We start from the raw sequence: 14,756 nt of genomic DNA on the forward strand, positions 1-14,756 counted from the left end.
ATACTTGGATGTGTGGTTATAGCCAAAGCATACCATGGCCATTTATATTCGTGTCTGTGATCTGTTGCACAGATAATATGGTACTAAGAGTGCAGTTGGTTTGTCTGTGCATAGGACGCTAAAATGGCGCAGAGGTTTTCTAGTTCGCAATCTGCAGGGAATTCAGGGCCTCCGCAACAGAGGTATCCTCCACCACCAGTTCCAGCATTAAGGCAGTATGCAGGGCCAAGTTTTCCTGTAAGTATATTATTATAATGGTCATAGGGAAAGAAATTTCTATTTTACTATTCATACCACACTTCGATATGATCCATATCACAATCCAAACATGCATACGCATGTTAGATTTCTAACGGAGACGGATATGTAAATATTTCGTCGTGTGGTCTGATAGATATTCACCGACGTTTCAGAGGAACGTACTGCCCTGATAATTGAGGCAGTAAATTTTTTAAAAAGATATTTAGTGATAGAATTTTGAATTTACATCATGGCCGTTTAAAGCTGAGTCCATGTTTTCATTACTTAGATGAGTTGTGAATTCTTAATATTGTGTTCATTTATAAGTCTTGTATGTTTCCTGTAATTATGATAACTGGAGATTGATTCTATGTTTTTTATAAGCAGAAGTTCTGCATCATGTTCTGTTTGCCAATTTATCACTGGTTCAATAGAAATATATTCTTTCCTGGATCTGCCTACAAACACAATGTCATTTCTTGTGGGGAAATTAACTATCGACATGAGATTAAAAGATGCTAGTATAGAGTAATGTATGTTGGCAGTAACTTTGAGTAAGGTAATTAATGCTACTGTCATCACAAATGACAAATTCTGCTGTAGGTTTATAAAGATAATTTATAATGCTATTTAACTGTGTGTGTTTGTTCCACCACTGAAAGTGCCGTATGTATAAATGTTACGCTGCGTTGAAATTGAGACAGCCTTGTAGCTCTGTGAAAAGTACAGAACAATATGACAGCAGTGTAATCCATTTCAACCTCAGTTACAGCAAAGGCCTGGGTTCAACCCCCCGCCATCAATTGCTTCATCTCCAGGTCCAAACATGATGCAGCGACCACAGCAGCAGCCTCCGTACACACCGATGCGACAAGGGCCAATCAATCCTCCGTCTGCAGCTAAAAGACCGACCGATTCTAGGCCACCGCCTCCACAACAAAAAACGTGAGAATTCTGTTCGTGTAAAATTGGCGGAGTGGGAATCAAGTTCACTTCATCAATTTATTGAGGTTTAAATGTACAGAAGCTTGCCAATGATACCAGTTTTTTTAAATACAGTGATGCGTTGCTTTTAAAAGTCAACATTCAGTTTTTTGTGTGAAACAGGAAGTTTCCTGAATTTTATTTGGTGTAGGATCAACTGTCCTGTTGCATGGCCCCTCCAAGTTAAATTAGTATTACACTGTGTGTTTTGGCAATATAAATGTTTATGTTCAATGTATTTTAAATTTTCAGCGAATTTTCTCACTCTACAAGTAAGAAAAAAAAGAAATTGGCAGATAAGATTTTGCCGCAGAAGGTACGAGATCTGGTACCTGAATCACAAGCGTACATGGACTTGCTGGCCTTTGAACGGAAACTGGATTCTACCATCATGAGAAAGAGACTGGATATTCAGGTTTGAGGATGACGTGTAACTTGTTAGAACTTTAAGTGAGATTATTCTTTCAGTCTCTTAACCATTCGGTAAAGATGGTGATAGCTTAAAGCTGGGAACTTTGCTTCCCCCCCCACTGAAATATATTAACATAGTTACACTAAATTTTGCAGTATAATTGTGGCTGATGTTTATTCTAGTGGTGATGGCAGCCGGCATGACGGCTACGATAGAATAGAAATAAAAATCTGCAAAGTTTAATTAACTTTGTTGGCTGTTAATGCATTAGGTCGTTGAGTTACAGCCAAGCTCATTCATTGCTGACTAGGCCGAAGGGACACGGCTTGCGTAATACAGAAGAGCAACAGATGGGAAGTTGCCTCTGCGTAGATTTTTATAATTTCAAAGTACGTCTCATAAGTTGGTGTCAATTGAAAAACGAGCTGTGATGTGTCAACTTGTGTTCAGCGTTGGACTTGAAAGGACAGAGACTTTAATTTTTAGGTGTTGTTTTAAAAGTTATTATTAGTTGCTGTCTTTTTTAAAAAACTGTGTTTAATTAACCAGGTATTTACTGATCAGTCTGTTGATTTAAGTTATTTGTTAATAGTGAAGAGAGTTTATCGTCTATCAGTTGTTGGCCATTTTCCCTCCACAGGAAGCTCTGAAACGGCCCATGAAGCAGAAACGTAAACTGCGTATCTTCATCTCCAATACATTTTATCCAGCGAAGGATCCTACTGAGGGGGAAGAGGGGAGTGTCGCGTCATGGGAACTGCGTGTCGAAGGCAGACTCCTGGAGGACAGTAAGAATGATCCAAACAAAGTATGTTTCATTATCAGAACAACAATAACAAACAACAATTCTATTCACAAAGAAATTAAGAGTATATTAAATTCAGGGAATGCAGTTCAGAATCCTTTGTCTTCCTGTCAGCTGTTCGAGGCGTAGAGATTGAAATATCAGAAAACTAGAATTTTACTTTTTGTTGTTTATGGATGTTAAGAGATGAACACAGACTGAGGGTGGTTCAGAACAGGGTGCTGTTTTATTGGTTACCTGAAGGGTAGAGTCTATTTGGGAAACCTAGACACAGATAGGAGGATGTGTTATACTGGATCTTATGGAAGTAGAGTGCGGGGGCACGGACTGGCGGTAATGAATGTTTGGATTAAATGAAAGGCGTGCGATTTATTTTCAAGCCAAGAAACTACTGGCTTCTCGAAAAGGAATTACAGTGAAACCTCGATGCATCGTTTTCGGCGGGGGTGGGAAATAAAAACGATAGATGCGGGAAAACGATAGATGCGGGAAAGCATTAAAAATTTTAAAAAAAACAATGTTTCTCTTTCAAAGTTACTTCTTTTTACCAAAAAAGTCTTTAATGGACAACTGGTTTGTCGAAACTTTACGTTTTAGACCAAACAGAGTACTTTCCACGTTCAAAATGTTTTCCTCGTCACGTTCGCTAATATTATGGGCATAAAAGAACGACTTCACTTTTGCCAATGCAGCGTGTGCTTCGGCAAAACTCGGCACAGCTTCGGGCTCGCATTCGTCGTCTTCCTCACCGCTCCCACCCCTTTCGCGATCGTCACACAACTCGATCAATCGTGTCGACTCCGCATGTAGCAAGCTCGCTGTCTACTGCCGCGTAGTCACCAAATTTAACCACGTCTTTCACGGCGCCAAATCTATTCCAGTCTTCGTGAAAGCCATCATGCTCATCCACACTGACGTTAGAGTCTGCTTCTGCGCGAAGTTCACACCCGTAGCCACCTTTGTGAAAACAATTCAGAACAGTTGGTTGGGAGACATGCCGCCAAGCTGCCACTGTGAAATGAATTGCTTGTAGCACGTCAATTTTCATGTTGACATCCTTCCCAGCATCCATTGCACATACAGCTGTTTGCACAAGGCGCTTTCTATACAACTGCTTGAAAGATTTTATGATGCCCAAATCAAGCGGTTGCAAGACGCTCGTGCAATTTGCTGGATACTGCACGACTTTCACATTTCGTAGAAATGTCGTGTCCTTCGGATGAGCGGCACAATTATCAACAAACGGCAAAATCTTTCTGCCTTGTGCGCCCATGGAGGCATCTAGAGAACTTAAAAACGCCGTAAAGATGTCTGTTGTCATCCAAGCCTTTTTGTTGGCGTGATATTTCACCGGAAGTTTTTTCATGTTTTTGAAACAACGCGGTTTTCGTGATTTTCCAACTACAATCGGAACCCGTTTGTCACTACCGTCACTGTTAACACACAGAAGAACAGTAATTCGGTGTTTTGCACGTATTCCCCCGTGGCAAGATTCACCTTTCAATGCCAGAGTCCTATCCGGGAGGGCGTTGTAGAAAAGTCCGGTCTCATCCGCATTATAAATGTCCCGCGGCTCATATCCCTCCAGCAGTGTTGGCAGTCTCTCGAGCCACAGCTCCGTTATTTCCACATCCACAGCAGCACTTTCGCCTTTCCTTTGTACTTGTAATAAAAGCATTTGTGAAGAAATTCACAGTGCACATGCCATTTGGCATCGCTGGAACGAAATATGAGTGCACCCTAATTAAAATCGTAAAATTTCTGACAATGAGCACCGCCATTCACTCCAACTATCACCCCTGCACCACTGTCCCCTCATTCCAAAAGGATCTGTGCTGGTTGGGCGACATAACAGGTTACCGCTACTGTGTATTCCAAAAACATTGTGCGTCTTTCGGTATTAATTTATCTCAAAACCCAGCATTTTAATTTCTCAGAAACGATCATTGCGGGAAAATTGTGGGCCGGGACTAAGATTTTTGAACGATCGATGCGATAAAACGATAGTTCGAGGAACGATAGAAGCGGGAAAATGTAACATTATTTTATATGGGATGTATCCGGGACCGAACAAAACGGACGATGCATCCGGGAAAACGATAGTTCCGGGAACGATGGATAGAGGTTTCACTGTATTTTTATACCTTGAACTCTCACTGTTTCAGAGTGATTTTGTTTGAAAGTTTTTCTGTGATAGAAAATTTGCTACGTTGTTACAAGCACTGTCATTGCGATGAAGTGGGGTTCACTTTCCATCTCAGTCATGAATAAAGGAAGGCGTAACATGACACAAAATTTGAAGTAGACGTTACTGCAATTCAGAACTTTGATTTCGTTAAATTACAAGTGTAATTTGATTTATACCGATTAAATTAAAGCGCGTACTCACTCGGATTTCGTGAGAATGAGGTCAGATTCTAAAGGGATATGAGCTTGAAATTTTGATTGCTCATTGATTTTTTATTAGCATTTTATTATGTAATTATTGAAGTTTCCTCCTTTTTCCAGGTGAAAAGGAAGTTCTCATCCTTTTTCAAGAGTCTGGTGATTGAATTGGATAAAGATTTGTATGGGCCAGACAATCATCTTGTCGAGTGGCATAGGACCCCAACTACACAGGAAACAGATGGCTTTCAAGTAAGAAAACATCTTCTTTATTTGACCCTCATTGTATGTAGTTGTGTATCAACACGCGTTCTTCCTGCGTGAGGTAGAAAAGTTGGCATGTGAATTTCAAGAAACAGAACTGATATCACTGCACAGCGCCACTTCTGGGAGCTCGGGGTGTCACTGCTTGTGTTAGTGGGCAGAATAAATAAATCACGGTGATTTTTATGCTTTTTCATGCTATCATATTGAAAATGTTGCACTGAAAAATAGTACCATTTTGCATGATTCTAAGATACCATTTATTGTAAGACGAACTCTTGAATTAGTAATGGGTTTTCTGGAGTCCTCATTGTTGGTATTTTTGTGTCTACTGTCCCACGACTAGTGCCGTGGACATGAAGTTTTTCCCTGCGCTTTAATCGCGCGGTATAATTTTTCAATGTCGATTCTTGGATGCCACCAAATTTAAGATGCACCATGAACTCGGAAACTTTAAAATGTGAAAAAAGTGCTTCTCCTCACATAACTGTGAATTCTCAGAAGCCCAGTGCCACAACAGAATACTTTAATATTATGAGGTTCAAAAATATTAAATACTGTGATTTTCAGACCTTGACCCATTGATTTTAGGTCGGTATGTGGGAAACAGTAACGTCGTCAAGTGTAAACTGAAAGCGTTTGCATGGCTTGTACTTGGTTTCCTGAATTTTTTGTGCTTGTGTTACATTCCACTTCAAGGTAAAACGTCCAGGAGATAAGAATGTGCGCTGCACCATTCTTCTGTTGCTGGACTACCAGCCCCTTCAGTTCAAGCTGGATCCTCGCCTGGCGCGATTGCTCGGAGTTCACACCCAGACACGACCTGTCATCATCAGTGCCCTCTGGCAGTATATCAAGACGCACAAATTGCAGGTAGCTGTGTCTTTGGTGACAACCTTTTTGCATGCCGAGTTTTTTTAAATAAATAGATAGAGCTAATCCCTATCTCCCTATATCCTTAGCTCTATCTAGTGGGCCCAACTGTGTAGCAACCTGAAGACGGAGATAGAGTCCCATCTCCGAAACGTCGTTTTACGTTTTATATTTACTAGACGATGGATAATATCCAAGGAAATTTTTATTCAATTGACTCTTCACCATCGTCAAGAAGTTTTAGTTTTGATACCTAGTTCTGTGTCAGATAGGAAGACGATTTTCATCGGAATGTAATACGAGCATACTGAATAGTGCAATTGGTATTTCAGGATGCTCATGAACGTGAGTTCATCAACTGTGACAAGTACTTGGAGCAGATCTTCACGTGTCAGAGAATGAAATTTGCAGAAATTCCTCAGCGTCTCAATCCGCTGCTTCACCCACCAGATCCAATTGTTATAAACCACATCATCAGGTATTTAGTTCTGAAGTGGAACTGGAAGTTGTCCTGGGTTCGAGATGGGAATCTTGCCTATTTATCATATAAATATGTGACATACGTGTATTGTTAAATTATGTTCATTCTGTCATGTTATTGGCGTGGCAAGATGTTTACAATTGATGATGCATAGGATTCCACTTGTGAACCTCTTGTGCAGCTCGTATTAAGATGACATTCCGTCTTGGTCTGTACAGTGTCAATCATTTCTAGTGTTGCTATGTAACATTGTAATATCTCAATGCTATGCATGTTCAGCAAGTCTGTAAACAGCACTTGTTATGCGTCACATGAAATGGGAGAATTTATCCTAATCCAGCTTCTGCTGGATTCTGGTGGTGCAGTGTCTCGATGGAAAAGTCCAACTTCACTTTCCCCAAGTCGTAAAGCGTCGAAGACGTTGGCCCTATCCGCTGCTGTGCGGTCATGTCGTGAGCTGACTGCCTGTGTTATGTTCCCCAGAATTTGTTACTAATGCTCAAGGAATTTGTAGACGGAACTTTCTCCCGCCATATCTGGAAGGAAAGTTGGTGTTCTCCATCAAAGTGGTGCACTGCTCAGGTTTGGCAGATTTGTTCGTACAGTCTGAAGTCTAAGCAGAAACTGAGTAGTATTTGACTTATTTGTACTTTGCCCTGAAGGTGGAGTTCCTTCTAAACTGTGCAACTGTAGATATGGCTATTAATTAGCATATTATTCATTGCAGTGTGGAGGGGGCAGAACAGAAACAGACGGCCTGTTACGATATTGACGTTGAAGTCGATGACACTTTGAAGACTCAGATGAACAATTTCCTGTTGTCAACTGCCAGCCAGCAAGAAATTCAAGTAAATTAGTCATAAAAGTTTCCTTTTCCATGTTAGTTGCTTTTATGTTTTTATTTTATGCATCGTATTGCAGCGAGTGATTTGCTTCTAATTAAATAATGTGAGGAGGGAGAAGGAATTGTAAAGGAAAGAAGCAAGTACAATTTTATGTAATAGTTTGTATCTTTAAATGGAAGGATTGGGGTTTAGTTTAATGATTTAATTTAATTTTTGTTTTACTTCAGACACGAAGGATGATCCGTGTGCCGATGTGTATCTTTTTCTTGAAGAGGTGACAAAGTGGATTGTAACATCGTTGAAGCAAATTGTACTGTGAAATTTGATATTTTTACTATCATGGAATGGCTTCTTATTTATATTAAATTAGTAGAGGGATGTCAGTAGTTGGTTTTAGACTCTTGAATAACCCACAGAGAAAGTAATATGATTGTGTACAATCTTGGTTCTTAATAGTCGTGGGGTGACATAAGCATGCAATATTTTTTATTTGTCATTGATAGAGCTTGGATAACAAGATACATGAGACGGTTGAAACCATCAACCAGCTGAAGACGAATCGAGAATTCTTCCTCAGTTTTGCTAAGGATCCCCAGCAGTTCATCAACAAATGGATTATCTCTCAGACTCGTGATCTTAAGGTGAGTCATCGGGTGTTGAGCTGTTGCGTTTGTGGTAACATGTGGTTAACATTTAATTTAAAAAGGTGCAATTTATATTAATACATTTTAATACATTTTTCTTTGTGCCATTGGTTTCGTAGTCAATTCGTTTTTATGTTATGGTCTAAGATGTCAAGAACTTGCAGTGAAGTTAATAGAAAAGCAGTCAACTACGTGTTATCTGTCCGTATGTGTAACGTTAAAAAGTGGAATGATTGACAAGTTTTAAAAAGAAAGTGGTCGACAGGTAGCAGACTCTGTTGTGTTTAATGTAGCAAATGTAGGTAATTTGAATTAACTGGTCTTTTCTATGTTTGCGGAACCACTTGCATATCTGTTGATTTCTCACACTGCACTGAAGCATTTTATAAACTTTGTTGACAGACTATGACTGATGTGGTTGGCAATCCGGAGGAGGAACGCAGATCTGATTTCTTCTATCAACCTTGGGCTCAGGAAGCTGTGTGTCGTTATTTCTACACTAAAGTGCAGCAGAAACGAGCAGAGCTTGAACAGGCTTTGGGTATTCGTAATGCCTAAGAGTTTGAGAGCGCATCTCTTGTAAGATGGAGGTCAACATAGTGAAGTTTGAGGTATTCAGATTCCTCCATTATACTGAACAAGTTACTGATTTCAATCATTTGGACTTCTTGTGTTGTCGTTATGCTCACTTAAAAAGCCGCTGCATCTGGGGAGATGGCTCTGCCCCGTCCTGAGGCGAGCCTATACAATGAGGCTAATCCGACAGAGATCGAAATTAGCCGTCTCCTGTAATGTAGTAGTTTTTCGAGTGAGTGGAATGGAGATTTAAAAAGTGGTTTACGGATGTACACAAATTATGCACAAGCTGTAAATAAGACCTTCATATACCAATTTGTAACTTCAATAACTACTAACCAAGAATCAAGTTTTTCAATAATCTTCCACCTACAATTAAAAGTTTGAATCGTGGTATAAAAGTACATTAAAAGATTACCTCTCAACTCACTCCTACTCTGTTGACAATTCTGAAGGTTCGTGTGTATCTATATGTGACATAAGCTCTGTACTTGTATTGTGACATCCTTTGGTTTGTGATCTGTGGAATGTAATTAAACTCTTAAGTCTCTAACTCTATGACTACTACATCCTCAGCTTAGGCCTATAAAGGATCTATAAAATGTAAATAGTTTTATTCAATTTGCACTGTAATTTTCACAAAAATAATAGGAGTCAAGTGGGCAAAGTTAACTTTGTTGTATACTTAAATACAGAACTACTTACATCGCGACATTATTCTGTCCTCAGATTTTAAAAGCACGTTTCTAACAAGTCGCACTACACCGTTACATACCAAAAACAGTGTACTGAAACATTGGTGATTGTGTCCCAAAAGATCATACTACACAGCAAAGAGTTTGCATTGAGGTATAAACTTAGTTCCAACTACCATGAGATAGAAAATGGAAATCCATGTAAAGATAAAAGGCACTTCAAAGAGAATATATGAGAAAACAATAGATTACATGGATGAATTATATGACTTTGGACAAAAAGTAATATTATAAATGCACTATTTAGTCTTTAAACCAGCCTTGATGCATGGCAGTGAGAGAATTGTAACATCAAATTGTGGCTTTCAAAATCAACAGTAACAGTAGCTTCAAGATGTAGTGTTAGAAGTGTAAAGTTATAAAAACAGTTCCTAATTTTAAAGCAGTTGTTTCTAAGACATTAGAAAAGGGTTTGGATTATGATGCAATTTTAGTTTTGTACGTGATTAAAAACGTTTCAGAGAACCTTAGCGAGTTCAGCTTCCAGGTATTCCCTGAATTTGGAGGCAATAAGTTCATAAAAAAGGCTGATGTAACACGTCAGTTGTATCTTGACAGCTCTAGGGAGCACGCTGTAATTCATCAGTGCCACGAGAAACTCAAATCTCAAATGTAATGAAATGTGCTTTATTGTCTTATAATAGATCGTGAATTGTGAAAAATAACTGGAACAGGGACAGTCTCTTTCATAGAAATGATGTCTGTGTAGTGTGAATCACCGTCTTTCAAACGCTGGACCTCAATGTAGCAACTGCCAGGATGAGGGAATAACATTCAAATGGCTACAAGAACCACATAAGCTTTGATGGGTTTTGTATCCTTCAAGCATTTTCCTTTCCAGTATCTGACCTGTGCTGCTGTTATTCTTACATACAAGAATCCAGTTAGGTTGGAGAACATAACAAAAATAAGTTTCATTCTGTTTGGATTTTTTTTGTCTTTGTGTGTTGCTGAAGGGGGTGGGGGCCTTTGGAGGTGTATGTATGGTACAGAGGCAGAAGTTATTGACCTTTTAGTTTAGGTACTGAATTTTAAGAATGTAGAAGAAGAAAGAAGGCATTAATCCCCTTCCTAAGTGCTGTAATGTTTTTAAAGAATAACATTACAGAGAGCGGTTTAGGTGAGTGGTCAGTACGCTGGCTTTACGTGGATTTTCTCAGATGTTCCAGTGAAATTCCAAGATGGTAGGTTGCATTGATATCTGCAAAGGACTTCTTGCACATTCTTGACTGTCCTCCAGTTACTTTGATGTTAGATTGTCTGTGTTAGGGAAAGCATGATTATTGAAGCAATGCAAAGTGAATGATTGACAGTCTTGTTCGTTTGGTAGCGATTCATGTTATTTAAAGAAAATGACGTGCAGACAAGAAGAGAAGGCAGGCTGGTATAGTAATGAGTTACGAAAATTAGTCGGGACAGTGTGTAGGGATTTAGAATGAAGTCCTGGTGTGTTCTTGTGGGTGTAGTGTTAGTGCAGCAAAATGTAGAGGTTTTGCCAAAATTTGGTGTTGGGTATTGGTTTGCTATATGTGGCTGGATTCTTTCTTTTTCGACTCCAGTGCTTTGAACAAGTGGTTTTGGTTAAAGATTGTTGATTGATATGATGTCTGTTTGGACCACCTTTGGCTGCTCCCTCATAAATATGTGTTTGCATAACCCCCTCCTTCTCTCATCTTAGGCTCCCATATCCCACCCATGAAACCCTATCTAATTTTTTAGAGGGCAGAAATCGGGAAGGTAAAGCATACAATACCAAACCCGTTTCTGCCCTCCTTTTACTTCTAGAACTTAATACTACTGTAAGAATCCGCTGGGCCTGGAACTGCCGACGTCGTCCTCCTACGTAACCCATTCGGCTACGAAGCGTGTGGTAGATTAGGATTCTGGATCGACCTGTTATTCCGATGCCCTTCTCCCGCTGAATACGTAGTTTATTGGGTTCGTTACTAGAATTCGTTGTGGCCAAGTTCGCAGAGAGAGAGAGAGAGAAGAAGACAGAAGTGGGTAAAAATTGTTGCGTGATTGTAGTCTTTGGGTTTATGTAAAGAAATTCTCAGACACCAACTCCCGGTTAATGAGATGGTCTCTCAGATTAGCGGAGTTCGATTTCCACCCAGGATAGTCTATCCAGCATGTAGACGCCCTAAGTCGACACATCGCGACCCTCGAAAACAACCCCTTGAGTCGGGAAAACATGGCTACAGCAGCAGAGCGACAGTTTTCGTCAGCGTCTGTAGAAATAACTTTGACAAAGGTCAGTTCTACCTTGACAAAGATGGCTTGCTACATCGGCGAGCGGGAGGTCGTTGCCCCGATCAGGTGGTAATACCACGTGGGTTAGTAAATGACGTCATAGCCTCGCGTCACAACCAGGAGAGAACAGGACTCTGAAGACACGGATGAACCGAGCGATGTCAACAACTGCGAGTCGAGAGACCGACGGAAACAAGGCCATGAGAATAAAGCCCGAGTGGGAGACCCGGAAGGGACGAGGAAGCCATCTCAAGCATGCGCCGTGGATCATAAGGCATCAAGGATTGGACTGCGAGACGCGGGATCAACATTTCTAGATCAACGATCACGCAGGTTATGAACTGGCCGTGACACCAAATGAGACTCGAGTCCATGCCTACCGATTCGCTAAGCTAATTAAGAATCCCTGAGACAACCCATCAAAAACCCGAAATATCCCACCAGCTACGTCGCTCTCAGGGAGTGGACGCAGTGTGCGACCAGCCACGTCGTAGCGAACACCGCGATGTACGCGACAGACATTAAGGTGGCTCATAAATCCTTTGAAAGTGTGACAAAGTTCAAATACTTGGGAAAAACAATAACGATTCAAAATGATGCTCACGAGGAAGTTAGGAGGAAATTAAATTATGGAAATGCTTGCTACTTCTCAGTTCAAAATATTTTGTCTTCCCGTCTGATTTCTAAGAACCTGAAAATTAAAGTATACAAAATACGAATTTTGCCTGTTGTGTGGTATGGGTGCGAAACATGGTCAATTTCGTTGACATTACTGTGTTGAATATTTCGGGCACAAACCTGGGTCCACATTTTCGCCTTCCGCTGTTATGTTATGGCAGTGAGCGTCAGTGTGGACCCGGCTTTAAGAGGCCGAGAAGTGAAAATGAAACTTCAAGATAAAAAGAAGAAGACAAATCTAAATACGTAGGAGACTCGAGAACAAGTGTCGATATTCAGAAAATCATTCCGTACCGAGCGTATTTTATTAGCCACGTGATCTAATTAGAGGTTTGTATAGACTATTACCGATTGGGTACAAGAATACTTTGTGGGGTGGAGTTATTTTATCACGTGCTCGTGGCTGATTTTCAAAAGACATGCGTAATTTAGAATTTAAAAAGAGCCGGTTATTTCGACAGGCTTCTGTACGCTGTCAGAACTTTTGTTCACTGTTTAACGTTCAAATGCGGCAGGCAAACTTTTTAAATTTTGGGACTTTACTGAGTTACGATGCAACTGACCATGAATGCAGAATGCAACGTGCGTGTTATTTCAACAATTTTAGCGTTCCTGAATTTCTTGTCACAGTGAACTTACTAAAACTGCAGCTGTGGTTGCTTGCTTGGTGACACACGCTATGCGACTCCACCCCCATTTAAAAGAAGGTTGAGCTGAAACAGGGTGTTTCATGTTAATTGTCGTTGAAATAAAATTTACTGTGCGTTAGATGTATAACACACCTCTTTCGATCTTTACTTTTTATGTATGAGGGGATGGTTATTCATGTAATAAATGTTTCGAACCCCCTCTGAGCTTAAGATTATGGCAGAGCAGATCTCTATCTATCTACCTGTCCGAAAGTCCATCCACCTGTCTTTATTATCCAGAGTTTCCGCATAAAACACAGTAACTAATTACAACTGCTGGATGGGTAAACAGCAGAGCATACAGGCTTGGATTCAAACCAGTAACCTGCCGAGTACGAACCCCATTCCACAGCGCCCAGTTCCCAAGCTGCGCGTCGCTGCCTGATCGTACCCAGAGCAGCAAGACAGAGCCTTCACTGTCCTACTGTGTTCGTTGCTTGGTTCTCAGCTTCAATAACAAATATAATGCTCCCTGCGCTGTGATCTAATAGGGCAAACCACGGAAGTCTAGAATACTTTTCCAGAAGTCAGATTTCTTGAACAGCCCAGCGACTATTACGTTGTCAAGAAGCATTCTGTTCTCTAGTTTGTTTCGCAGTCAAATCTAGAGCTTATAACGTGACGAGAACAGTCCTAATGTATTTGAATACATTTATACAAAGACTGAATAATGGCTACAGATTTTCATGAAGCTAAACCTACGATGGCTCAATTTTGTGGGCCCTCAGATTTTAATTGGGAAACTTGGATGTTTCCAAGTTAATGTATGTTCAATAATTCTCTTGTGTTTGGATTATTTACGACGCGAAACTTGGTCAGTGGCATTTATGCAGTGTCACAAACGCCTACATTTTGCGTTTTGGACGAATGCTTTGTGTTGAAAAGCATGAAACATTGGGTACTTGGCATAAAATGAATTAATGGTTTCATCATCGCACTCAGCTGTGCTGATGCAGTGAAAGGTTTCGACGGACTGGACTCGTAGGTCGATTGAATCTGGTGTCAGAGTTGCAATATTAAGACGAAAATTCTCCGGGATGTCGCGCCGTATAATACAGTAGAAACTGACCGACGTTTCAGAGGTGCTTACTTCCTGCATCATTGGGCACTCATCGCCCTGATGATGGTAGGTAATAAGCACCTCTGAAACGTCGGCCAGTTTCTACTAGATTACTTGCCGCTGTGAGAAGCTGAAATCTCACTTACAGCAAGGATGTTTCTGGCAAAGTGACAACTTGCAAGATCAAGAAAGAGATGGGGGATACCATTGAGGTTGGTTTTATGGAAATAAGTTGCGAGTACGAGGACTGGATCCGTGTGGCTTGGCACTAGGACAGACGGAGGATTCTGTTGATCCTCGGGGTTCTGTTAAAGGCCTGCTTCGTGTTCGGGAGGTCCCGGGTTAAAATCTCGGCTCAGAGCCCGGCTATCTCAGCCCCTTCAGGCAAATTCCGGGATGGTACCGTAAATTAGGCCACGACCGCTTCCTTCCACATCCTTTCTAATTCATTATTCATTGTCTTCCTCTCATTCGACGCTGTGTAATCCGTTGAATTGTAAAAAGATAATCACGAGGAGGTTTTATCATTATCGCAGCTGCGTCGTCTCACGCACGGCTCTGCCTGATTTCCGCTGGCCTTGACCTAAGTAATTGGTTCACGCGGCGATTTCTTGCTTCAGGCAGGATCCGGTACGAGAGCTCGTGGTAGAATTTCCTGAAGAGGACGTCTGCATTTTATGGCTGTCGACACGATCACTGTGATGGAAAAGTTCTCTTATCACGGAATGTTAAACTGCAGGTCGTGTCTCAAATATTTTTAGATGCATTTAACTCTTTGAAGGACAGTGGTAACTATATGTACCACCTGCAGT

The 14,756-nt window shown here is 40.7% G+C and overlaps 1 protein-coding gene across 1 annotated transcript; it reads left to right on the top strand.

The window, feature by feature from the left end:
• The first annotated feature begins 117 nt into the window (after positions 1–117).
• Positions 118–13,055, top strand: Bap60 (Brahma-associated protein 60). The gene is made up of 10 exons (XM_022076066.2): positions 118–237; positions 1,007–1,185; positions 1,477–1,639; positions 2,277–2,444; positions 4,950–5,078; positions 5,790–5,963; positions 6,296–6,441; positions 7,172–7,292; positions 7,793–7,930; positions 8,336–13,055. The coding sequence occupies exons 1-10, from the start codon at positions 124–126 to the stop codon at positions 8,489–8,491; spliced, it is 1,488 nt and encodes a 495-aa protein (XP_021931758.1). The 5' UTR covers positions 118–123; the 3' UTR covers positions 8,492–13,055.
• Positions 13,056–14,756: the final 1,701 nt, after the last annotated feature.

This window comes from Zootermopsis nevadensis, unplaced genomic scaffold, assembly GCF_977971745.1.
Source record: "Zootermopsis nevadensis isolate Lab colony 2312 unplaced genomic scaffold, Znev_1.0 Znev_ptg000002l, whole genome shotgun sequence".
NCBI classification, from domain to species: Eukaryota; Metazoa; Arthropoda; class Insecta; order Blattodea; family Termopsidae; genus Zootermopsis; species Zootermopsis nevadensis.

Excerpts from the sequence above, each read along its gene's own strand:
- Bap60 (XM_022076066.2), top strand. The coding sequence starts at position 124 with ATGGCGCAGAGGTTTTCTAGTTCGCAATCTGCAGGGAATTCAGGGCCT. Across the intron at positions 238-1,006 it reads ATGCAGGGCCAAGTTTTCCT|TTACAGCAAAGGCCTGGGTT; the intron begins GTAAGTATATTA and ends TTTCAACCTCAG. Across the intron at positions 7,931-8,335 it reads CTCAGACTCGTGATCTTAAG|ACTATGACTGATGTGGTTGG; the intron begins GTGAGTCATCGG and ends CTTTGTTGACAG.